The sequence below is a fragment of the Photinus pyralis genome, unplaced genomic scaffold (genome assembly GCF_008802855.1).
Source record: "Photinus pyralis isolate 1611_PpyrPB1 unplaced genomic scaffold, Ppyr1.3 Ppyr1.4_LG2, whole genome shotgun sequence".
In the NCBI taxonomy this organism is placed as follows: Eukaryota; Metazoa; Arthropoda; class Insecta; order Coleoptera; family Lampyridae; genus Photinus; species Photinus pyralis.
In genome coordinates, this window is record NW_022170403.1 from 45582035 (window position 1) to 45606556 (window position 24522).

The window sequence follows — 24522 nt, forward strand, 5'->3', positions numbered from 1 at the left end:
ACAGTTGATCTTTACGCGTATAAAGTATGCACTTGACCGTTGCCATCTCGGTTGCCATAATATCGCAGAACTGGTTGCGGATTATTTAAATTTGTTCCTTGCAAGGTAGTTTGACGCTATGCTAATATTTACAGTGCAATAAATTCTCTCGAATGCATGACCAGTATAGTTTATTAGGAAAGATTACATCTATAGTTCATGGGCTCATTATTCTTTACAGTATTAGGTACTTTTTACGGCTGTATATATTTGCCAAATATCGATCGGTAGAAGTGATTGGGCCAAGGGTAGTTTATAATTTCCAATTTCTTCAAATCCAAAACTCCACTCTGCGACTAATTTTGATCATTTTTTAGGCATATTGGACACGAGAATTGATTATGGAGACATAACTAAGGAATTCAACGCAAATCATGCATTTATTTACTTTATTAGGGATGCTAATAGTGTATTATTTGTCGGCAGATACGTTTCGTGATTATGTGTATGTTTTATATTTCTGTTGTTTTTTTTACGTATAGATACAATGCAATGCATTACACAATATAAAACGATTATCATAAATATTCGCCTATGCTTTAAAATCAAATTATCGATGTGCTGACAATAAATTAGAGTTATAGAAACGTTTCTCTAATTTTCATAAGTGCTTTAACAAAATATTTAAATTTTTGTTCATTTTGGGATTATTAACATATTCATAAGCTGCACTTCCGCTTTTTTAGAATTAGATACAACTGCTTGAGTAGTGCAACTACGCTAAACTTGATTGATTTCTGTCGTTAATAGTTCCTTAGTGTCGATCACCAATACTTTCCATGCAGAAAAACTCGAATCAGTTGCTTCAAGTAAAGTAAAGCATTTACTCTGGTAAAAAAAACATTGTCGCTGTTACTATTATTGTAATTGCTTGGCAATGGTACCTACATACATAGCTGTATCTTGTTGTTGATCCGTCAGTATGCTGCGAGTAGCACATAATAAGTACATATTACACTTCCAGTTTGGGTATTAGTCGCTTCTGACAGAATCTCCCTTTTCAGAAGTACAAATATCATAAGTAGTACCCAAAGGACACGTTTAGTTGGTTGCGTGTACTGTCTTATCTGGAACACATTCTCTTCACCTGTGCCTAGTTGTACTTTTATGTACTTACAGTATTTGTGTTGTAGGTTATTGGTTTTGACGGGACTGCGCCTACGAAATTAATAGCTTGTTGCGTATAAAGGGATAATCTTTTAAATTGTGCTGTATGGTGCTTCTGTGTATCGAGTGTCCTAGTTTGGTTGATACTGCAGTGTATTTTAGCTGTTTTTAAAGCTAGAGCCTTGTGGTTTTCGCGACACTGTGCCATTTTATTAAGTAAAGAATAAAGATAGTTACGTTTGATTCTTATATACAGGGTGATCACGAAAAGTTTGACGTTTTGGAATGTGTTCATATCTTAGTACTCATGTAAGATAGAAAAACTGCACATTTGAGATATTTTTACGTAGACTCTCGCGACGCAGTAGAAAAAATTTTGAATCATCTTTTCTGAGATTTGACCCAAAGTTGGTATTTTTTAAATGCAACACCCTGTATATCTTAACGTGATTTTTTGCATTATTTTTGATTTTATTTTGTTTATTCTATCCATTGTGACTAAGGCAGCCGATACCAATCAATAAAAATTGTTGACGGTAATTTCAAAAATTTAAACTATCATATGATATACAGGGTCGTTATAAAAGATCGTTCCAAAGCTCTCGCGCTCAAACCATTTGTAATATAGACATGAAAATTAGAACGCTTCCATTTAAAATTATGTATTTCATATATTTTGTGGTTGAAAATTATTGTTTGACACATAGTTTTTGAATGCGACCGTTATCTTGAATTTTTTCTAATGGCAACATAGATTATATGAAGCGTTATTAGAAAGCTTATTTTTCTATTTTTCGTACTGTAAAAATGTTTTTTAACCTCAAAACGTGTGAAATAATTTCAAATAGAAGCGTAAGTATTTTGAGTGGATCTTATGAAATAGTACTGCCGGTGCTTTCGTCCCTACGTCCCATTGTATCAGCACACAGAACGTAAATCAGTGACATGTCTTCACTAACTTTTGAACAATACCACAACGGCCTAAAAAGTATACATCCGAGTATCAAATTTGGAATGCAATGGGTCCGCGCTAGAAGAAGTATCTGACTATATTACCCAGCCCAGTTATGTACATTTATTGGACCAAAGCAATTATGGAACACCGTTTTCTGAATTAGAATTTAATATACTACTAGATTGTCCCCCGTGACTTCGTATGCTAGATATTGACGGATATATGATAAGCAAAACTAGGCTCACAGAATGTACAAATGTAAATACATCGGCACAGTACGCAAAATAGCACAGTGCGACATCAACGAAAAAAGAAGATTAAAAAAAAAACCTATAATTCGACATACAGAGACCCATAAACAAAATTTCATGGAAATTCATCCAGAAGTTCGGGAGGAGTTCAGTCACCACATACCCTGCAACATACTTACCTACAGAAAAATTTGATATATAAAGATTATAAATTTAACGAATACGATTACGCTTATTTGATACTATGTAGTTTTGTCAATTCATCAACAATATCTAATACTATTATCAACTGCAATAATTATAAAATAAACAAAAAGGCGATCAAAAAGGTAAAGTAATATATATTTGATTTGGTCGAATTATTATTATGCGTCTGGGCTAGTATCATTCTCGTTATTATGACTACGACACTGGAAACATTCAAATAAACACCATTCTCATTTACCCCTGCAGATCTCTGCGTCGGAGTAATTTGCTTACGACTTTTCTTTAATTAAAAAAAAAATTTTTTGTTATTTTGTTAATCTGAAAACGTATTATGCAAAAGCCGTAAGTTCTACCAGTGTTGCCGAGAAAAAAAGTAATAAGTTTTGTTTTGTTGGGACTTCTAAGGATTACGCTTCTTTTGGCAGGAGTTTTAACTTATTCAGTTTCTTTGCGAATCGAAACAAAACCACAACTGGACACGATTGAAGTATAAAACTTATAAAGTTTAAATTTCGGCGAAACAAAGAGTTTTTGACTAAGTTTAAACTGAAACGAAACAAGTAGGTACAAATGGTATATGGAAGTACAATTGGGCACAATATTGTAGCAGAGAAGAGAATAAAAAAATTATTTATTTTGACGACAGAACGCTTCCACACACAATAAATATTAGGTTCTTCTTCGGGAGAACACATTTGAATACATTGAAAGAATCGTTAGTCTTACAATAAAGAAAATGAATATATTTAAATATATTAAACGAATTAGTTCCTTGAACATTGAGCGCAATATGGATATTACTTTTCTCTTTTCCTTGCGGACAAGATTAATTTTACAGATTCAAAGAGATTGGCATTTCGATGGTAATTATTTCAATATCAAGATAATAAATTTTGATTTGACTAATATTCACTGTCCGCTATTGAAATTCACATATCATTAATAAATAAGTTCCTTGATCAGCATTGTACATCACCAGTTAAGTTCATCTTATGAAGTTCACATAGAATCTGTCAAGTCAAGATTCTTAAAAAGAAATTCAGAGCACAAGTTACTTATACATAAGTGAGTCTCCAGCTTGCAATAAATTCAGTAAATCGCTCTATCCGTGACCACCCATATTTTGTATTGAAAGCATAGGGCTAATAGCAGTCCATGTACTATAATGGTCTAAGGCTAAATTGTCGGTTGTAAAATTGACTAGACTTAGTTGAAAGCTTTACTTACTTAGAAACAATCGAATGTCTTCCTTTATGTGTTTTTGAGCTCATTTTGACTAATACCTTATACTATCCGCCTAAAACCTGTGTTCTGTTCGCTAAGCTCGTATATTTCTGAGAAACTCGTGGTCTGATCTTTATGTTACCTAAATTTTTTCAGTTGTTGCCGTGCTTACGTCTATACAGCTGTCCCCAAAAAAGTTACTAGAGTTTGAGGCCAATAGACCATTTTTATTTTACCTTACTCACAGGAAATTGAACACATTGGTATTTATGGGAAGAGTTTCTAATCCGGCGTATTGATGTTTGAATGTCTAGTAAAACAACTTTAATGTAATTTTTGCTTTAATAAATATATGATTATGGTCACTTAATTAATTTAATGGATGAACCACCTCAGGTATCTGCATGACTAACCTTGAAATATTTGCATTCTGGTGGTCTTATATATTTAAGAAGTTAAGGGTTGAAATGGAATTTGCATAAATTCGATCAGTAAGCAAAAAAGGGTTCGAGATCGAACGATTAGATCTCATCACTGCTTCGTATTGAACTAGCTAACCTGCACGTCTCTGATTCCAGCAACTCTCCATATCATAATAATAAATAATTGAATATTTCAGTTTTTGCTCAACTATCCTCCATCCGAATATTTAATAGAATGTTAGAATTTGAGGCTAATCGTCCATTTATATTTTACCTCAAACATAAACATCTGGGCGCCCACATATTTATGGGAAAAGTTTCAAATCCGGCCGAATAGAGAGAGAAAATATGATAAATGCAACTTTCCTAATCGAAGCAATGTACATAGATTTATGGAAAATTTCTCAATAAAGGTAACGTGCATTTTTATTGCATCAATGGATTGTATTACTTTAAATGACCAGACCTTTCACTATACTATTTGAGGCGCTAATTGGTTTTGAAATGAACGCCAAGCAATTAATTTTGATGTATACCTTATGCGACGCGTGGCAGTGGTAACGAGAAGAATAAAAAGCAAGGCCACTGTCAAAAGTATAATTATTGCTACTTAATAAACAAGTGGACTCATAGAAGTCTTAGTCAAATTTGGGTGGTGAATTATTTCAGTGGCGTTCAGAAATTGGGTTAGCGGTTACTTCGTAACAACGCCCCAAGAAATTAATCAATTAAAAAAACAAAAATAAATCATGACCAAATTTTAGAAAAAACTTTCGTTTATTTAACCTTGAAGCAGTTTATATAAATTCTGTACCTTTATTTCATAACATGCGATTATCGTTTACTCCATCGAGTTGAGACTTCTGCAAGAACAAATTGTTGATAATTAATTATTATTCAATTGACGTAACATTTTTTGTGTACACCTAACTTTCTTCAATCGGAAACAGAATTCAAAGCGTTAGTCATTAACTTTTTTAGCAATTTGTTGAGTTTTCAGAAAAAGCAATTGCAAGTGTAGGTAATGAGCTTTAATATCATCAGTAGCAGTTCTTTGTATCGTGTGTCGTTTATGCACTTTGTCTATAATTACATAAAAATGTTTGTTATTGTGGAAATGTTCTGCTAATCCTTACAAATTTGGTACTAGGTTAACTACTAATAAACAAATTGCACTGAACAGTTTACTTCGTTGAAATGAAAATATCACGACGCGCTTTTTATTACACACAATTGGTGTTTTTGCTAACAACTATTAAATCCTCACAAAAGGGGTTGTATGTATTCATACACTAACGTAAACTAATTTCTTTTCAATTTTCAGTATTCGCGAATTTGAGGTCGTCCTTTTATGAACGGGAAGTGAAATTATACACGTTTAAAGCAAACCACCCTTTCATTTTTGTATTAAGACACGATAGCGCTGGAATCTTATTTATTGGAAGGTATACGCAATCATCTTAAGGACCGCAAGCAACACTTTTTGTATGTAACATTATTTATTTTAATTGTTACCTTACATAAAAATAAATAGTTTATTCAATATTAAGGAGTTCGTAATGTAGTAAACAATGATTCTTTAACTTATAAGATAGGAAGATATTTAAATTGTTTGTTAATTGTTAATTCACTCTCACTTCATTTCCCTTTTAAATGGAAAGTTGTAATTTCCCGCTTGTGCTGCATCAGCAATGATCATGTATTTAGAGTTCTGCAATTTCACTATGGACGAGATTCCTTGAAAAATGTTTTTTAGTAACATAATCAGTAAAGTTGGAAGTAGGGAATGCAATCCCGCAGCAAAATCTCAATCCCGGTATTTGCGGGATCGTTAGATGTTAACCCCGCGGGATCCCGGTATTTGCGGGATCCCGCAAAATTTTAAATAAATTGGCTTCCGACTTCTGTATTAAAATAAATCGCTAATTATCACAATATTCAACAAAAACGTACCTTCAGCGTAACTTAGAACTAAAAAAAATCACCTGTAAAACACAAAGAGTGAACTTCTAAAGTGCCTCAAAAATCATAGTACATTTTTAACGAAAAAAGTTTTAACAATTATTTTAAAAATAATTTCTCCGTTATGCGTTTCATTAACAAAGCAAACAGAGTCGTCCCCTTGGTCGACAAATTCCTCATAGTCCCGCAAATCCCGCGGGAACTCGCTCCATTTATGTGCGGGATTAATCCCGCAAAAATGCTGCGGGAGTCCGGTATTTCGGGATCCCGCGATCCCGGTATTGTATTCCCTAGTTGGAAGGATATGACGTTACTATTCCCTAGCAATTATCAATAAAGTTTTTTTGTATGGGTCAGCCAATTGCTCGTACCGGCATATCCATTTGTTATTACTGTTCCGATATGTAATTAACCCCACTAAATGCAGCGTTAACTTTTTCTACTTCACGACGTCAATTTAAACATAAACAATTCTCTCAAACAATCTGCAACGCGATATTGGTGACGTGCAGAATAAGAATGAACAAAGTACGGTGCCGCAACGGTTATTCGATTTTAGATCGATTTGCTTACGTCAAATAATATTAATTGAACTGAATTTCGCTTGCATCCAGTTTTTGTTTACAGCAATGTTGTTTACGCCTACTTGATGCCATTCCAAGCCAGCGAAATTCACTTCAATTAACATTCTTTAACGTAAGCGATACGAGCTAGAGTCGTTTAACCGTTGCGGTACCTTACATTGTTCATTCTTATTCTGCACGTCAACAATAACGGGTTGCAGTTTGTTTGAGAGAATTATTTATATTAATTCGACGACGTGAAGTAAAAAAAAAGTTAATGCTGCATTTAGTGGGGTTAATTACATATCGGAATAGTAATAACGAATTGACTATACGTCACTCTTTATACATTATTATCATTTTCTATCTTTTACCTTTCCAACGTTACGTCATCGATCGGCAACATCACACAGAGACGTACCAGATCGTACCACAAACTTTCTTGTTCGTTTCAATCGTATATAAACTGAAAATAATCATCCAATATCATTAAGTTGCATAAAAGAGCTATTAATAATTTTTCGTCAATAAAATACGTCATTTTTGAAAAAAAAATGCATTTTTTACCCCCGATATCTCGGAAACGGTGCATGCTGGAACAGTTCTGTGTCTAAAATTCGATTATTTCGATTTTTAGACAATATCAAACAGAACAGTATTACTTCGAAACGATTTTTTACGAGAAATCGAATTGTGAAGAACGCACCGTTTTCGAGATATAGGCAGTCCAAAAAAATTTGACGACTTTCAAAACCAATAGTAATGTTTTTATGACACTTAATGGTGCATGGCGATCATTTTTCCATTTATATACAAGTGAAATTTTTGAAAAAAATTCATTCCATGGTAGTGTTTAATGGTCAGCCCCCCCCCCTCGCTTTTTATTATTTGTTGTTAACACTATAAAAAGATAACCCAAAATTGCGACACCGCTCGGCTTTCATTGAATGTAAACCAGAATTTAATATCATGGTGAACACAAGATCTCTAAACGACGTTTCAACAAATGTGGCACTAACAGGTGAGCAGCTCAAAGACTTAATTAGGGAAGCAGTAGCGGAAAAAACAGCAGAATTATACAAAATTATCGACTCGCTAAGAAAAGAAGTGACAGTACTAAAAGAGAGTAATGTGGACATGATTAAGTTATTATCGAGTAAAGGGTCAAACATTACGGTTGGTGCGAATAAATCAAAGTCAGAAAAGATTACCTCTAAACCAGCTAATCCTAACGTGTTGAGTTATAGTGAAACCGTGGCTAGCGGTGTGACGCGTGATAAAATATTGCAAAGCCCATCTGCTGTACGTTGTGATAGGAAATCACGTATAGACAAATCAGAAAATATTAATAATACAGGGGACAATAAACCAAAAAACCTGGTTATTGGCAAAGCTGAACCTAGTCTAAATGGACCCGGTTTTTGCGCAATTCAAAAACGTGCTTGGCTGTATGTGGGTAGAGTAGCCTTAGGTACGGAAAATTCCAAAATTAAAAATTATTTAACTGAGAAGTTTCCGAACTCACAATTTGAAGTTGAACAGCTACCCAAAAGGGACGATGCGCGCAGCATCGCATTCAAAGTAGGAGCCGATATCGAATTAATTGATGAACTGTACAAAGGTGAAAATTGGCCCGCGGGGGTTTTCATAAAACAGTTTCGTTTTTTTCGAAGGCAGCAACATGCCCAGTTTTAAATGTAGTGCAGATATCAATAATGTAATGTGTCGCCTATCACTTGGGCATGTAAACGTGCAATGTTTAAGAAACAAAATTAATTTACTGGAACACTTTTTAGTGAACGCAAACTTACTAGACATAATGTGTATTACGGAACACTGGGCATCGAGTGGAGATCTTCCGATTTATGCACCTCAATACTACTCTATTATTGCAAGCTTTTGGAGAGTAAAAATGAAGCATGGGGGAGCTTCTATTTTTATGCGTACAGATATGCTATCAAGATTCAAATCTGTCGAGGACCTCCGTTATGACCACTCCTTCAGCGTTGAAGGATCCATTGAAATTTCTGCGGTGAAAATAAGTGCTTGTGATATCTCGTTCTGTGTGGTATGTATTTACAGACCTCCAGGAGGCGACTATAATCTTTTTTTAAATAAACTGTCATTATGTCTTGCTCATGTTTTGAAAAAAAGTGACAATTTAATTTTGTGTGGGGATATTAATGTTGACTATAATTCGAACAGTGTTAAAAAACTATTATTGTGTGATATATTTGATTCTTTTAATTTAAGTGTTTCTGTCCTTCTTGCAACTAGAACTTATACTAATTGTAACAATCGCACTAGTTCTTCGGCTATTGATTATATAGTGACAAATCTTACTTCCTATAAGGTTAAAAATGTTAACCCGAACATTGCCGATCACTTAGCCCAAATAATCGAGTTCAATGTAAATACCTCGAGAGATAAGCAAAACAGTCCAAAGTCCAAACAACACTTTTCTCAAAAGAAATGAAATATTGTACAAAACCACTTAATAGAAGAAACTTGGAATAAACTGTATAGTCACTCCAATGCAGATGAAGCATTGGAGTCATTTATACATATTTTACAGACGAACATTAACAAATTCTGTTCCTTTGTTTCAACAAATAAAGCCCACAAACAGAATAAAAACCCATGGTTTTGTGAAACATTAAAACTTGAGAGTAAATAATCTGTATTGGGTGGTTAAACAGTTAAATGACCCTAACTGCTATGCTGTTTACAAAAAGCGCAAAAAAGAATTCAACCACAAAATTAGTTGGTATAAAAAACGCTATTTTTCGAAACAAATAGAGTCAGCTAACAATACGACCAAAAAAGTTTGGAGTATTGTAAACTCTCAATTAAACCGTAATAAGAAAAACACCACTAATGAAATCTGTCTTGATATTAAAGGAGAGGAAATTAGTCACCCGAAAACGGTTGCTGATTTCATTGGAAAGTTTTTTGCAAACGTTGCCAAAAATAAACTTAACCAACATTTTCAAACGCCATCCGCAAAGTGCACGACAGGTATCCATGTCCAAAATTCTATAGTATTCGATCCTATCTCGCCGGAGGAAATAGTACATTACATTAACAATCTTAAAATGTCAAATTCGATGGGCTCTGATAAGATCTCGACTAAAATTCTGAAGCATATTGCAACCACAGTAGCACATCCGTTAAGCTTCGTCTTTAATTTGGCAATAAATACTGGTTGCTTTCCAAATGCCCTCAAGTTGGCTATCGTCATTCCCTTATTTAAAAAAGGAGATAAAGCAAATGTTGAAAATTATAGGCCAATTAGCCTCTTAAGTACCCTCTCAAAATTATTAGAAAAAATAATTGTGTTTAGAATTCGAAATTTTTTGTCGAAATATAAATTACTCACTGACTGCCAATTTGGTTTTCGCCCTCATTTTTCAACTGAAGATGCAACTACGCATTTTATGCAAGCCGTTTACAATGAACTGAACGCCGGTAACCTAGTTATAGGATTGTTTTTTGATCTACAGAGAGCGTTTGATACTGTCAGCCCCAGATTTCTAAAAGACAAATTATCAGCTTTGGGCATTCGCGGAGCTACCTTAAATGTAATCTGCAACTACTTGGATCACAGGAGGTTAGTTGTTAGGGTTAGAGATCAGTTATCTGAAGAGTACCCTGTTCAGCTGGGTGTTCCCCAGGGATCTGTGATGGGGCCCTTATTATTCATTATTTTTATGAATGATATGCCAAACTATATAACAACGAATAATATTACAATCTTTGCTGATGACACTTCAATGGTTGTGGCGGCACCTTCTACTGGGGAACTCTTAGCTCGTGTGGAGTATGTAACGTGTGCTTTTAAGTCTTGGTGTACAGACAATGGTATGATTCTTAATATTGCTAAGACAAAATGTTTGTATTTTAGTAAAAAGAAACTGCCGGATTCAATATTGAGTTCAGGGCTGGCTAAATCCAAATTATATTTGGAAACTAATGTAAAGTTCCTAGGAGTTAGTGTCGATGGCTCTTTTTCGTGGCAACAGCATATTGACCATGTTACTTCGAAACTTAACAGTTGCTACTTTGCAATTTATAAAATAAAAAATATGGTTGATATGGCGTGCCTAGTGAATGTCTATTATGCTCTAGCGTACTCGCACTTAACATATAATATCATGTTATGGGGACAAGCTGCCTCCATTAATAGGGTATTTATTGCTCAGAAGAGAATCTTGCGATTGATATTCAACCTAAATAAAAGGGAATCTTGTAGAACGAAAAGCATAAAATTATGACGATATACTCAATTTATATCTACAACTGTCTAAAGTATGCAAAGCGTAATATAACAAAATTTAGCGATAACTCACATCATAATTACAATACAAGATTTAATGACTTGCTACGGACAGATTTGCACAAATCGACTTTTTATGAGAAGTCACCGTTTTATGCTTGCAAAAAGTTGTACAATTCATTGCCCTCTAAAATTAAAAGTATCAATAATTTCAACTCTTTCAAAAATATAGTTAAGAAATATTTACATAGGCAAGCCCTCTATTCACTAAATGAATTCTACGAATTGCAAACTCTGTGAAGGAAACTGAGCCGTGTGTACTATCTTCTTTTGTGTATCTATTCTTGTACTTGACTTGCATTATCATATACCATATATGTCAAGATGCTAATAAATCACTTTATACTTTATACTTTATATGTGAAACTTTTCGGATTTCTTCGATTACCTAAAAAGTAATGCTCCACGATAGCGACTCGGTGCCATTCTGCTCGTGCTACGCTAGATCGCAGGCACATCACGTAGTTTATATCGGCGATCTAAATCGCGTCACTAATCGATCACTGCCTAGTAGTCCGAGAGTACATTAACTTCATCCCTTTATTAAAACATCAGAAATGGTGTGACATACGTCTTACCATACAATGCGACTGTTCAATTGCATTTAGGTCGGGGTAAACTCTTTTACAGTACACGATGGAGGTGTTTTTTTGGGCCTCATGCGAGACTATAAGGTAGCATCGAAAAAATGGAGGTTTTCAAACATTAAAATATTGACGATATCGATTTTTCAAAATATCCCAAAATACTGGTAGAAAAGTCGACCAAAAATAGGATTTAAATCGCGTTTCCTTCGTTGTGAATTGTTTCGTACCTATCGTCGTCAATCTTTTCACATTTTACGTCAAACATTTCGACAACTTCACTTGAATTGCGCACCTCCTATGGTTGTTTATAAGACAGGTAGAGATCAATTTGAAAACTCTAATGGTAAAAAGCGCTTTTCATGTTTTGGATTCTACCAATTGTTATCAATTGAACCTTTTTATTTTATTTTTTTCAAAGTTTTTTTATTGTATTTGTATGGGCGGGGTTTCAGCCAAGGCTGCTGTACCAACCCAACCCACTATACATTTACAAATATCCAAAGTGGTAGAATTATGGTTTGTTAAGTTAATTTCGTTAATTTACTGATAAGTGTAGTACTGGCAGTGGTGCAAGTATAATAACCTTGATTTCCAGAAATCATGTCACAAAACCGGCTCTAGCAGTAATAAATAATAATAAATAATAAATTGTGTTGAAAATGTTCAATTAATGTAACACTAAAATTTGAGAGGTATACCATTTGATGGTGTGGTTCTACTTGCTCTTATTACATTTAGAAGAGGAGGTACTGTCAAAATGTTATAAGAAATCAACCAAAATACGAAGAATCGTGTTCAGTGTTTTGGTTCGATTAATAATAACACTGATTCATAAGACTCAATAGTGACGGATTGAGATCACTGTCTTCACTATCAAAACACATGCACGTGCAATATTTTCTTTTTGAAAAATTTCTTAAAAAGTGGTTCTGGCTTGCGTGCATTGAATTTTTGTCTTTATTATAAAATTTGCAAAATTATTGCTTAAAAAATAAAAATCATTGTGTACATTCCGCAAACATTAACATTTTTTCATGTGTGCTATATCAAAATGTCCAAAAATGTTTTAAAAATTATTGAACAAAATATTGTGCGCTCTTTATAATTCATCGCTATTAAAATACTTTTCACATTAGCATGTCGCCAATAAAAACCTTTGTAACATCTCAATGTAAATACTATAATGGTATTGGGGTATTAAAAAATGCATGGCAACTCTTTATACTTTTTTTATTTACTCTTTCCGAACTGCCATCTTCCCGAATGTTAACGTTTTAATCAAATTAAATAGCCCAAAATGTAAAAAGCTTAATGAACTTTTATTCGCTTCCAGTACACATATCCAAGAAAAGTGGTGGTAACGTGAAACTACTAAAGACCTTCGAATTCATTGCCAATCGTCCCTTCCTATTAACGTTGCGCAGTAGAGACGTGGGCGTAATTTTTATAGGAAGATACATGAATGCCCAATAAATTTGAGCCTCGAGTCGTATTGTATTGAAGTTTGTAAGCTTTATTAATTGTATGTGATTAATTGTATGTGAATGCGATATTGACATTAATAAAGTCTAAAGTTCAAATCGGTCAGAGCATTTTAGCAATTTGAACATTGAATCAATTACGTCATTGGATATCTTCTTTGATATATAACGTCTTGTGTAAGGTTTCACCTTTTCACCCGAACACTAATAGATTATCTCAGTAGATATCAAAAGTCTTTGGTTTTTGAAAATATTCGACAATTTCCACTGGATACGTACCTACTTAACCATTCATCGTTGATTTATGGTCTGAAAACTTTAAGAAGTTATCCAGGCACGAGCTCTGAAACGAAATCATGGAAGACAGTTATCAATAATCGCTAAAATTGAAGCAGTAATAAAACATAGAATGCATTGCTTTATGGCCTGCTTTTTAAGCTTCCGAAAATACATTGCTGTATTAATTGCCACGTTATATACACGGTATGCAAAAAGGGGTTCCGAGGGGACCAAACAAAATATATACTTTCTTTTCCTAAACCAAGGGCCTCCAAAGGTGCCAAAGTCAGAATTGTAGAACGTGCACCATCCTTCCATCTGCTATGGTTGGTAAGAAATAATCCAAAAATGAAAAAAACCCTTTGTGTATTTGGAAAGAGTTATGTTTTGATTCCCTCTACCACCTAGTTTTCTTACATACCGATAATTGAACTCTCTGTATACAGCAATAATTTTGATCAAGGCCTACATACTACGTGCGTCAATTAAACACATTTTATAACTGCATTAACTATGGGTTTAACTAACAATGTAATTTAACAGCAGGGCAAGCACTACATTGTTATCGATTACCACTAATAAATTACCTATAATGAATTATGATTTTCGTTCCAGTATTCGCATCAAGGAGAAGTGGTATGCGAACTCAAACATTTGAATTCTTTGTCAATCGTCCCTTCCTATTTGTATTACGCCATGAGGATGCCGGTGTCCTATTTATTGGAAGATACGTTCAAGCATAATCTTGTGATTACCGTGTCGTGTGGTTTTATGTTTTATTTGCAATAAAGTTTGAGAATTAAAATATCATTTTGATAACGTGTGAGCGGGATAAAAGACGAAAATAATACCAAATGACTTGCTTATTTCGTGTAAATAAGTGTACCTATATATTATATAAAAACTGCATGTTGTACATAAAGAGGTTTCCTCCATTTTGGTGTCTTCCTTTTTATAGCGCTGCTTATAAATAAACGTAATCGCTGCATTTGGATTCAATTACGATTTTAATGTTATGTGTTATTTGCAGTTGAAATTATCGACAGAATTGGAATAGCACAGTATTCCAAGGTTTCATTTTTGGTCAAGAATCCATTTTTGTTTTATGTTCACGATCGTAAATCCAACATACTCTTATTTATGGGTCGTTACTCAAATCACACTGATATGCAATAAATTCCTAAAAACTGACATTAGTAAGTAACAAATATTGTGATTTACTTATTTGTAGGCATGTAATAGTATTCTTTGATAATGTAGTCGTTAATGTTTCGGAGGTGGGTGTACTTCTTTTGATATACAGATGTTTATACAGATCTTTTCTACAAACTTTACTACAAACTGCAGCAAAAAAAATGTACAAGGCATAAGGTTAACTATAAACCCAAGATAATACCAGTCAAGTAGAAAATACAGCATTGAAGATAATCAGTTGTAAACTTCTTAAACGTCTTCTACAACAAGGGGTTAATTTTCACCGTAGGCGTATCGTTTTGATCCCACATTGTGAAAAAAAGAGCTGCAGTGAGTGCAGTGGAATGAAAGATTTGGAATTTGCATCTCAAGCAACAATCTCCACTGCAGCCATTTGTATTTTGTTACTTATATCACAGATATAAATATACTAATTTAAATCTGTGCTTATATGAAATCGGCAATTTTTGTTTGAGTTGTTCTGAGCAATTTCATGTTTCAGTCACCAACAAATTGCGCCGTCTTGGAGAACCTAATTATTTTATTAGTACTATAATTGTTTGCTATGAATAAACAATGGTATTATTTAGGTTCTACTAAATAGTAGAATACGATTACGATTACTATAGGAATTGCAGTTACCAACTAAACCTAAAATCAACGGGATTAAATGTATAAAAGGATTGTACCTCTTTCTCCTCAACTACAAAAAATAAGCGAAAACTGAATGCATTTTATGTTTTTTTTTAGAATTACAGAGCTCGATATTGTTGATTCCTCTCAGCTAATGAGCTAAATGTGATAAAGCTATTAGAAAAGCATTAGAAAGGGTAGGTATTTGAGTATTATTCGATGCGTCGTATAGCGATGGTAGGTAAACCACAGCTTGTTGTAAGGATGAGGTGAGTATAGTTTTGAGAATTCGGTGACATCTACAGGAAACTACTGTATGTAGGGTGCAATTAAAGTCATGTATTATTTTAAATATGGTAAGTAGAGATATCTAAATATCATTTTAGTGACTAAACTGTATTTAGATGGAATTGTTGAGAATACTTCTACGTTTTTTTTTATAAAGTTGGGCACATAGGATTGTCTAACCATATCACGTAAGGATGGATCTTGTGGATCTAGTAGATCTAAATTGGGACGTTGTATGCACGTTCAGTTACTATTTGATGTACTATAAGTTGTAGATTTGGGTGTAAAATTGCAGTTTTACTGTATACAGTGCTATTTATTAAGAAGTCGACATCTACATGCATGGTTGCACCCTATGTCTACTTTTAAATACTCTTTGTCTTAAGTGGCAAAATAGCTTCTTAAAACAAATAAAGGTTGGCTGACAGATTAATTAATTTGAATATTGTTACTTTGGCTTTTGTATTTCTATCTTCGTTCGTATCCGATGTATTCAACTGAAGAAAAAAATTAATGCTGTCAATTGGTATAGTGTCGGTAACAGTTCAAGGAGCGTAAGAGATTTATTTTATGTGAAGTCAAAATAACAATGTGCAAATTAATTAATAATGACAGCTAGATCTTTATTTGTTTCGAGAAGTTATTTTGGATGATTAATACACTTTTTTAATATACGACCAATCAGCTTGGTGATTGTTTCAAATTCTAACCAATCAGACGAGTTTTTATCTGATTAAAAGCTAGGTAGCCTTTTATCAGCGATAAAAATGCGCGTAGGAATGCGTAAAATATATAGTGGTTTAAAATTGACTGACTGACTTTTTATTAATATCCCTAAAATACACTCGATCTTGGTTTTAAATCAGGATAATTTTATTTTTAATTCACTCAAATTTTGTTGCCTTCTGGAAAAAACTCTCGATCAAAAGCACATGATAAAATCGCTCCAGCTAAAGCTGTCGCGATTTTATCACACTTTCAATCTCTAGTTTTTTCCGTTGCAACAAAACTTTCGTGTAAAAATTAAATTATCTGATAAAAATCAAGCTCTTGTGTATTTACCCCCGAATAAAACTAGACTAGGCGCCCTTCAGAAGAGATTTTGTCATTTAAAAGTAGACAAACAATATACGTAAATCCCTATGTCTACTTCTGAATAAATAGCACTGTATAAAATACACAATATAGTCATAGCGTGTCTTATCCTTAATTTAAACTAAAAGTAAGAGATACACCAAAACGTTGGGAGGATTCCCGCTTGAAATAGGAATAATCATGCATTTAAAGGATACCAACATGCCACTTGGAATGCGTAGGTACCGTATTTTTACAGTGTTGTTTGCATGGGTAGATCAATACCAAAGAGTAATATGGTTACTCTTTAATCAATACATTCCAGATCTTTTTATTTATTTATTTTGGGCTTTACTTTTAAATGGGAGGGGTTTCAGCCAAGGGCTGGTCTACCACCCCAACCCACTATACATTTACAAATATCCATGCTCGAACCTGGATTCGTACCAGAGACTCTTAGTGCCGCAGTAGGCACACTTGGTGTTCGACGTATCAAAATATATTGAAAAATAACTTTTTAAGAGCGATTATTATCTATAATAAAGACATCGTTGTTTTAAAAAAAAAACCTCCACGTTATTCAAACTACTCCGTCAATTTTAGTACATTCGATTCGGTATCGTTTGAATGCTGAATTATCAATGATTTTGCGGTTAAGGGGGTAAAAGAAAGCTGTTTATTTTGCACTAAAGGTCACGCAAGAGATTCTTTTTTATATCAATGGTAGTACATTTCACATAAAAAAAACCATCACAACTAATAATCTCACAGAGTAACAGTAAGTGGATAAAAAATTGTTAAAGTGAATAAAAAATTTCACTCATTGGTTCCCATAGGACTGGCTGCGCTACCTCTTTCAATGGCCAAGCTGATTTCTTTGCTTAAGATAGCACTTTGACCTAGTTTCACCTGTTGCATGATAGATGAAGTCCCCCAGGATATCACAGTAGCGTCCCAAATGAGCGGTTTCCCTTTCAATAAAGGTGCTGACATCCACCCGCTTGCCGTCATCTCTACTCAAACCGATTAGCTTAACAATGGACGGGAGCTTTGCATACTCTATGAATTAAGTTGTTAATTTCCCCGTGTCTGGAATGGCGACTTTTGTGAGGATAACCCGTGTAGTTCGTCTACTAGGACGACGCAATGGTGTATGCGGAACAGTTCTAGTCGAAGAGCGATGGATGTTCGGAAGGTATTGTTATTTAAGCTGGTGTCAAACATTCTGCTCGGAACGCAATTTAGTCATCTATTTGACTTAGGGCAAGTAGACGCGATGAAATGGACTTTATCCCTTGGATCAACCGGTAATGAGTTGTCCTATTTTAACTTCGGCCCACTTCGCCTTGATACTAGAAGTAATAGGGTCAAGTTGTGAGGGCTTCTTCCAAGTCAGAAATTGAACCTTTTGGTGAAAAGTTTAGCATGCAGCACACCAATTCACTGATTCGAAACAGCTCAAGAAGGCGGAGAAGGCTACGTCAGAAATTTTTCTTATGCCGAGTCCGCCGTTGCGTATTGGGAAAGAAGAGATCGTCCATTGTAGTTCGGTAAGGCTACAGTTCATGATGCTTTTGAGTGCTGCTTTAAAATCTTGATTTCAGATCAAATTCATGTGGTTCCATAAATGAGTTGTTCTCAGTAGATAAGTCAGTTTTGGGATAGGTAAGTAAGCAATGCTTCTTACGGAGAACGGCTGATGATACGATGGCGCTTCCAAGTAACTCGAAATCCGTAACCACCTTGATTCCCGGGCAGAGCGACTCGAATGGATCTAGGATTTCTTGTTGAAAATAGTTTAAAAAGAACAGCTCACATGTTGAGGGATTGAATGAATTTCCCATTTTTTTGAAACCTTTATAATAATAATAATAATAATAATAATAATAATAATAATAAAGTTTATTTGAGCTTTAAAAATAAAACAAAACAAAAATATAACAACAAAAAAGAAAAAGTAGCTCAAAAAAGGAATGAATTCGGCAATGCCGTTTTTCAATTCACCCTTTAAAAACCAAAAACCAAAAAGAGAAAAAAATCGCCTCACAAAACTAAAAATTATTGCTTAGATAAAGTTCTTTAGTCGATTTTGCGAACTGTATATAATTCTTGTTAAGTTTATCCAATCTACAATTTAACAGGGACGGTGCCATATAAGCGAAACAGCCTTGAAATTTTTTAGTATTGTGCCTTGGTATTGTGAAGGAATTAACCCTTAAATTTAAGTTATGCACGACAGACCTTCTAATTAACAGTTGACATAAATACAGTGGTACTTTGCATTGTAACAATTTATATAAAAATAACGTGTATAGATATCTGACCCGACAATTAATTTTCAACTCGTTCAGTTTCTGGTAATAGGGCGTAATATGCTCTCTAAACGGTACATTACAAATAAATCTTATGCACGAATTTTGAATTTTTTGCAATTTTAGCTTGATCACTCTTTGTAAGAAAAAAATAGTACACCATACAGCAATAGTCAATATGAGGATAAATTATGGATTTAACTATCTTGTTTTTAACGGCTTCACTGAGCAGAAACTTCAAGTGATAAATAGACTTGAGCTTAAGAAACGACAGTCTAACTACGTTATTTACATGTTGACTAAAACTTAACCTAGTATCTAATGTAAGACCCAAATTTTTAACACTATTAGACCATGTAATGGAATCGTTCATAAGAGTTAATTGGAAACTACACACAATGTCTGACTTTCGTTCGGGACCGACACAAATAGCTGTAGATTTCATGGGATTTAATTTTAAGCCGTTCTTTTCACACCACGTTTGCATGTTGAGAAGATCTGAGTTTATAGCATCAATAATCTCTTCCACATTCGATTCATTACATTCCATGTATAGCTGTAGATCATCAGCATAAAGATGATATTGAAGGTGTTGAAGACATGTAGGTGAGTCGTAGGTAAACACTGAAAAAAGTAAGGGACCGAGCACACTTCCTTGCGGAACACCCCTATCAATCTTCATATAACTTGACGATGCACTTGAAAGTCTAACTCTTTGAAAACGATCGTTCAGATAAGCTTGAAACCATGTTAAACTGCTATTGTCGAATCCTAGATGCCGCAATTTGGCTAACCTTTCCTTGGGTGTCATCAGGTCTGCCAGCACACTCTTAGGTGGACCTGGTATAGTTCCCTCATCCAGGTACCAGAGATTCAGATCCGATTCTCGGATTATTGGGTGGATTTTAACGCTGAAGATAAAAGGTCCGCATGGATGCTGAGCTCAGATTTGAGAAGGTATGGTCTCCGTTTTGAAGAAAAGGGAAGAGGGGGTTGCATAACATTGGTACAGGAAGCGGTATATGGAGGGTGTTTTCCGTTTTACTTTTGCAAGCATTTGGCCTCTTTCTATTAAGTTGAAGACATTTCGACAATCCACTTTTAAGAGGATGCAATCCGTATCTTAGCATAGCTTAATGAACGTTCTTGTCGTGTGTATCACAGCTTCACAACTAACCTTTAGTGTTGACGCCAAGTTGTTAGGGGGCAGAGTTCTTCTCCCGTTTCAGGAACCATGTGTGTACAGGCAATTTTGGCTGCGATCCTTCGAAAAGTCCACGGCGATTGGACGAATTATTTCGTCTTTCTTGGCTATAGCGCGGAGTCCAATTAAAATCTTTTAAGTGCTGCGCACGAATTCCATCGTTTGGAAATAGTTGGATTGCTCCCGAGATGTCATCAGCGGTAACCCTCTCGTAGATGTATTCGCTTTGGGGTCGATCAGGCAATTCTAGATGACGGCTATGATGGGGGTATTTTTCCTTGAGTAGCAACAGTGTAGAGTTGTAGAGGCAGCTTTCGCAACATCATCCTCTTCCAAGGAAAGTAGGCCAATTGCCTCTTCCATACCTACTCTCGACTCGACTCGTCTAGTTGCAGAACTGCCAGAGTGGTTCTTGATAGGACTAGGATCGCACCCGGTGTCTATTGACTCCACATTATGTTTGACAGCGGCAGTTAGAGACTTTCCCGTAGTGCAAAGGAGGCGAATGTGAGTAGACTCTTCCAGGAATTTTCGTCATTCTCTCTTATCATGTCTTCGATTTTGCTTGCAAGCGGATGTGATACTTGCTTCTCTAGGAATACGTTTCAAAACGCGATTCTGGCTGCTAGTGGTTCCACCCGAGGAAGATAGTATTTCTTCCTATCAATTTGCCAGGATACCGCAAATTCAAATAATGTCGCACATTTATTTACCGAGAAATGTGCTTTGCACCTATCGCGTTGAAAATACATGATTCGCCTGGTTTCCAAGCTTCAAGGGGATAGGGTAATACGTGACATTGTGTTTCTTTTGTTTCAAAACCAACTTAGATGAATATAAATTTGTCAATGTGCGTATTTTCGTCATATCTACAGGGTGATTCCTATAGTACCTGCCACCGTTTGGGAGCGTGTAGGTGGTGCGTAGGGGAGTATTTTGATATAGGACACTTGGGGTCGGAAATCTAAAATAAGGGTGCCAGAGCCAAATTTACCTTCTGGAATTTCGCGCCTGTAGGTAGGCAACCCAACCGGCCGGCGGTGCACACGGAGCGATCTCAGGCGGCGATGTGTGGCTGACACTTGATCAGAATTTTGTTTAAACCCACGAAATCCCGTCTGCAACGACGCGTATCAAGTGAATAAACACTATGGCAATAGTATAATAATAGTTGGCTAGATGTAGGAAGTGCATTGAGAACAACGGTGGCCACGTTGAACACTTGTAAACGTTATTGCTTTTGACTGTCGTTTTCCCTCCTTCCCTCCCATGTCGCTTCCTCGCGCTAACTCGCTCTGCATCGCTCCGCGCGAAACGTCGGTCGGTTGGGTTGCCTACATACAGGCGTGAAATTCCAGAAGATAAATTTGGTTCTGGCGCCCTTATTTTAGATTTCCGACCCCAAGTGTCCTATATCAAAATACTCCCCTAGGCACCCCCTATACGCTCCCAAACGGTGGCAGGTACTATAGGAATCACCCTGTATATTAGGAAACAGATATCATAATGCGGTTTTCACTGGTGTTTTCTTTTTTTCATCTTATTATTTGATAATATAATATAATTTCCAAGAAAAACTGCAGTGTCAAACCGTGCTGTGAAAAACAAACGTCGATTGGGATCCTTAGTTGCGCAACTTTTTAGTTAAAACTTTCTACAGAGGGTTATAACTTATGTAGCAGTCAAAAATACAAACTTTCTTATTTGAAATATAACACCCTTTATATTATGTATTCCATTTTTGGATTCGTAAACACTCACAAACCCTAGGTCTTAAAGATTAATATCAAACGGTTAAAGGCCTTTATAGACGGCGCTCTGAAACTCTGGAAGACCCTCCGATGGAACCGTTTGAGAATATTGGTGACCCTTGCAGACCCATCAAAGCTCTTAAAAATTCATAAAACCTTTTAAAAGTTGCCATTGGTAAGAGTTGTAAAGAGTGCCCTTGTACACTGACAGCTGAGTAAGAAGGATGCATTTACAAGATCCGAGATATTCTTGGAGATTGTTCAGGACAGTAAGCGGCTATTAAAAGCTCTCTTACAGACCCTTAAGGACTCACGAAAGCTTTTTATCTTAAGGTCTTTCAAGGTTTGGTGTTGAAGGTATTAAACGCTCCAAAAGTGTCTTTCATACTTTTGGAAAATCTTAAAGATACTCAAAGGTAAATAATCCCTACCAATTGGTTTCTAAATGTGTTCGCAGGTCATACAAAAGCTCTTAAACGCTTCGCTTTTAAAGCGAGGGGAGAATCTTAAAGGCTCTAACAGTTTTATTTACGGTTTTGACGGTTGTTAAAAAGTTTTAATGACTCTAAATTAGACTTTCAAAGATGTTAAAAACCAATGGAAAGCTCTGAAAAGCATGTAGAAGTTCTTTCGAGTCTCTTGTATATCCTTGAAATTATTTGGAAAGTCATGGAAACCCATAAACGCATTTAAAGTTTTTAAACACTAATGGAGCTCGTAATATAAAGCGAGTGTTAACGGTTCTTGAAGAGTCGTATGGTTTAATGGCTAATAAACGGGCAAAACTTTAAAGTCCTGTAGAAAGTTCTAGAGGCTTTTGGAGATTTTTGCAAACTTCATTAACTCTACGGTTCTGACAGGTTCTCAATAACTCGGATATGGAGAGTGCGGCCAAAGGATTTTAACACTTCTTGGAATGTTTTTGGTTCACGTGTCAAAGTGCAAACATAAGCGAGGTAAGTGTTACAAACTGTAGAAGTAGTTTACAACGAGGTAAGGGTTAGAGAATGTGGTCACAAAACTGCTTGTAATTTCGTTGGAAAGTGCGTTATAAAGTGTTTTTGTACACCGTGGCCCAAGTAAAGGTGTTTTTTCTGCTATTAAACGACTACAACGTGTCACTCTCCTCCAGAAGAAACCTTAAATGTAATTTTACCACTGTAATTTTACTATGTGTTATGGCCATCTAGAGGGCGGTTGCAAACCAAAATGCAATGACAGCAAAATTATAAAACCCAACATGACGTCTACTGTCAGCTTAAGATTAGTAGGATTAACCGTGGTAATTCTTAATAAACAAACCGGTGGCTCTGTGCACCTCGCCAGCAAGCACCAAGTACGTAATTAACTTAAGAACAGTGTAACTTGTTGTGTAGGCTTTATTCCCAAAACGGGGAAATTTTTTAGTCTGTCCCATATCCCTGGAAGCACTAATGGCTTTAGTGCGAATAGGAGCGCATGGAAATACTGGTAAACAAATCTCTCTCGGGCTAAATCTTCCGATTGACAAAGATCGCATTTTGGACGTTTATTCCATGCTATACACCAACCAAACTCCAACCAAAACTGTCAGTCGTAAAATGTATATCAACAACGAATTTAAGATAAGCGATCAATATAAAAATTTTGCAATGGATAACTTTCAATCTGAAATAGAGTATTTAAATTTTTTGGATAAATCTCCCGCTCTTCACAAGATGAACGAATGGATTGAGAACAAGACCCTTCACCTAGTTGGAAACCCTGTAACGGATGAGACTTTAGAAAGAGAATCACAAATTATTCTTTTCAATGTTGTATACATGCATGGTTTATGGACAACAGCCTTTACACAAAATCTGACAAGAGTGGAGAAATTTTTCGTTGACAATAACCGATTTGTTGAAATTGAAATGCTTGAAGTAAATGGGCATTTAAATTACTTCGAGAACACTGAATTAAAAGCACAGTTTCTGCAAGTCGTTTATGGAGGCGGAACGACATCTTTCACTATTGTTTTACCTAACGCTGTGGATGGTTTGTCAGCTCTTGAAAGCCACATTATTAAAGTGATCAGGAAGCCTCATTACAGGAAAGTAGCGGTGCATGCACTTATCCCCAAGATGAAGTTACGAGCTGTAGTACCATTTGTAAACATTTTGCAATCCGTATGAAGCTATATAATTTTTAATGCATTTTAAGTGTACTGTGACTGTTTAGTTAGGAATCGTCCATCCATTTCAAGACAATGCTGATCTAAGCTCAATAGGATCAAAAACCGGTGATAATCTGAAAATTGGGAACGTTTTGCAAGCAGTTTACGGTGGTGTTGAGGAAACAGGGTCCGATAAAGATAGTAAGTAGTGTTTTTAAATGGTTATCTGACTTATTTTGCAGTGATTCTCAGTAACCTTGGGTATCGCAAGGAACTCACCTTTTGCGGAGTACGTCACGTTTCACGCTGACCACCCATTTATGTTTTACGTAACCGACGAAACGAACGGAGTCACCTTTATGGGTAGATTTACAGCACCAGAAGGAGAAATAAAACTGAGAATCAACGATAATATGAAAGCAACTCGAAATATCACGAAATGAAAGTGCGAAGGATGCGCACTTCATAAAATATAAAATAAATAACTTTCATCATAATTGTTTAATGATTATAGTTTCT

At 35.3% G+C, this 24522-nt stretch overlaps 2 protein-coding genes across 8 annotated transcripts in view; both read left to right on the forward strand.

The window, feature by feature from the left end:
* Window positions 1-14729, forward strand: part of LOC116164621 (serine protease inhibitor 42Dd-like) — a 37289-nt gene extending 22560 nt beyond the window's left edge. The window contains exon 6 of one of the 7 annotated variants that reach the window (XM_031478812.1): window positions 14444-14729. In XM_031478812.1, the coding sequence (XP_031334672.1) occupies window positions 14444-14589 (146 nt within the window). In that variant the 3' untranslated portion in view covers window positions 14590-14729. Of the gene's footprint in view, window positions 1-356; window positions 494-3939; window positions 4149-4402; window positions 4619-5529; window positions 5751-12986; window positions 13238-14028; window positions 14224-14443 lie in introns of those variants that run through there. The other 6 variants (XM_031478819.1, XM_031478814.1, XM_031478815.1 and 3 more) reach the window with 6 other exon arrangements.
* Window positions 14730-22592: 7863 nt separating this feature from the next.
* Window positions 22593-24446, forward strand: LOC116164048 (serine protease inhibitor 42Dd-like). Its single transcript, XM_031478175.1, has 4 exons — window positions 22593-23205; window positions 23246-24016; window positions 24069-24204; window positions 24256-24446. The coding sequence occupies exons 1-4, from the start codon at window positions 23041-23043 to the stop codon at window positions 24444-24446; spliced, it is 1263 nt and encodes a 420-aa protein (XP_031334035.1). The 5' UTR covers window positions 22593-23040.
* The last annotated feature ends 76 nt before the right edge of the window (window positions 24447-24522 follow it).

Coding starts and splice junctions, on each gene's coding strand:
- LOC116164048 (XM_031478175.1), top strand. CDS start 23,041: ATGTGTTATGGCCATCTAGAGGGCGGTTGCAAACCAAAATGCAATGAC. Junction 23,206..23,245: donor ACCTCGCCAGCAAGCACCAA/GTACGTAATTAA, acceptor CTTGTTGTGTAG/GCTTTATTCCCAAAACGGGG. Junction 24,205..24,255: donor AACAGGGTCCGATAAAGATA/GTAAGTAGTGTT, acceptor AGTGATTCTCAG/TAACCTTGGGTATCGCAAGG.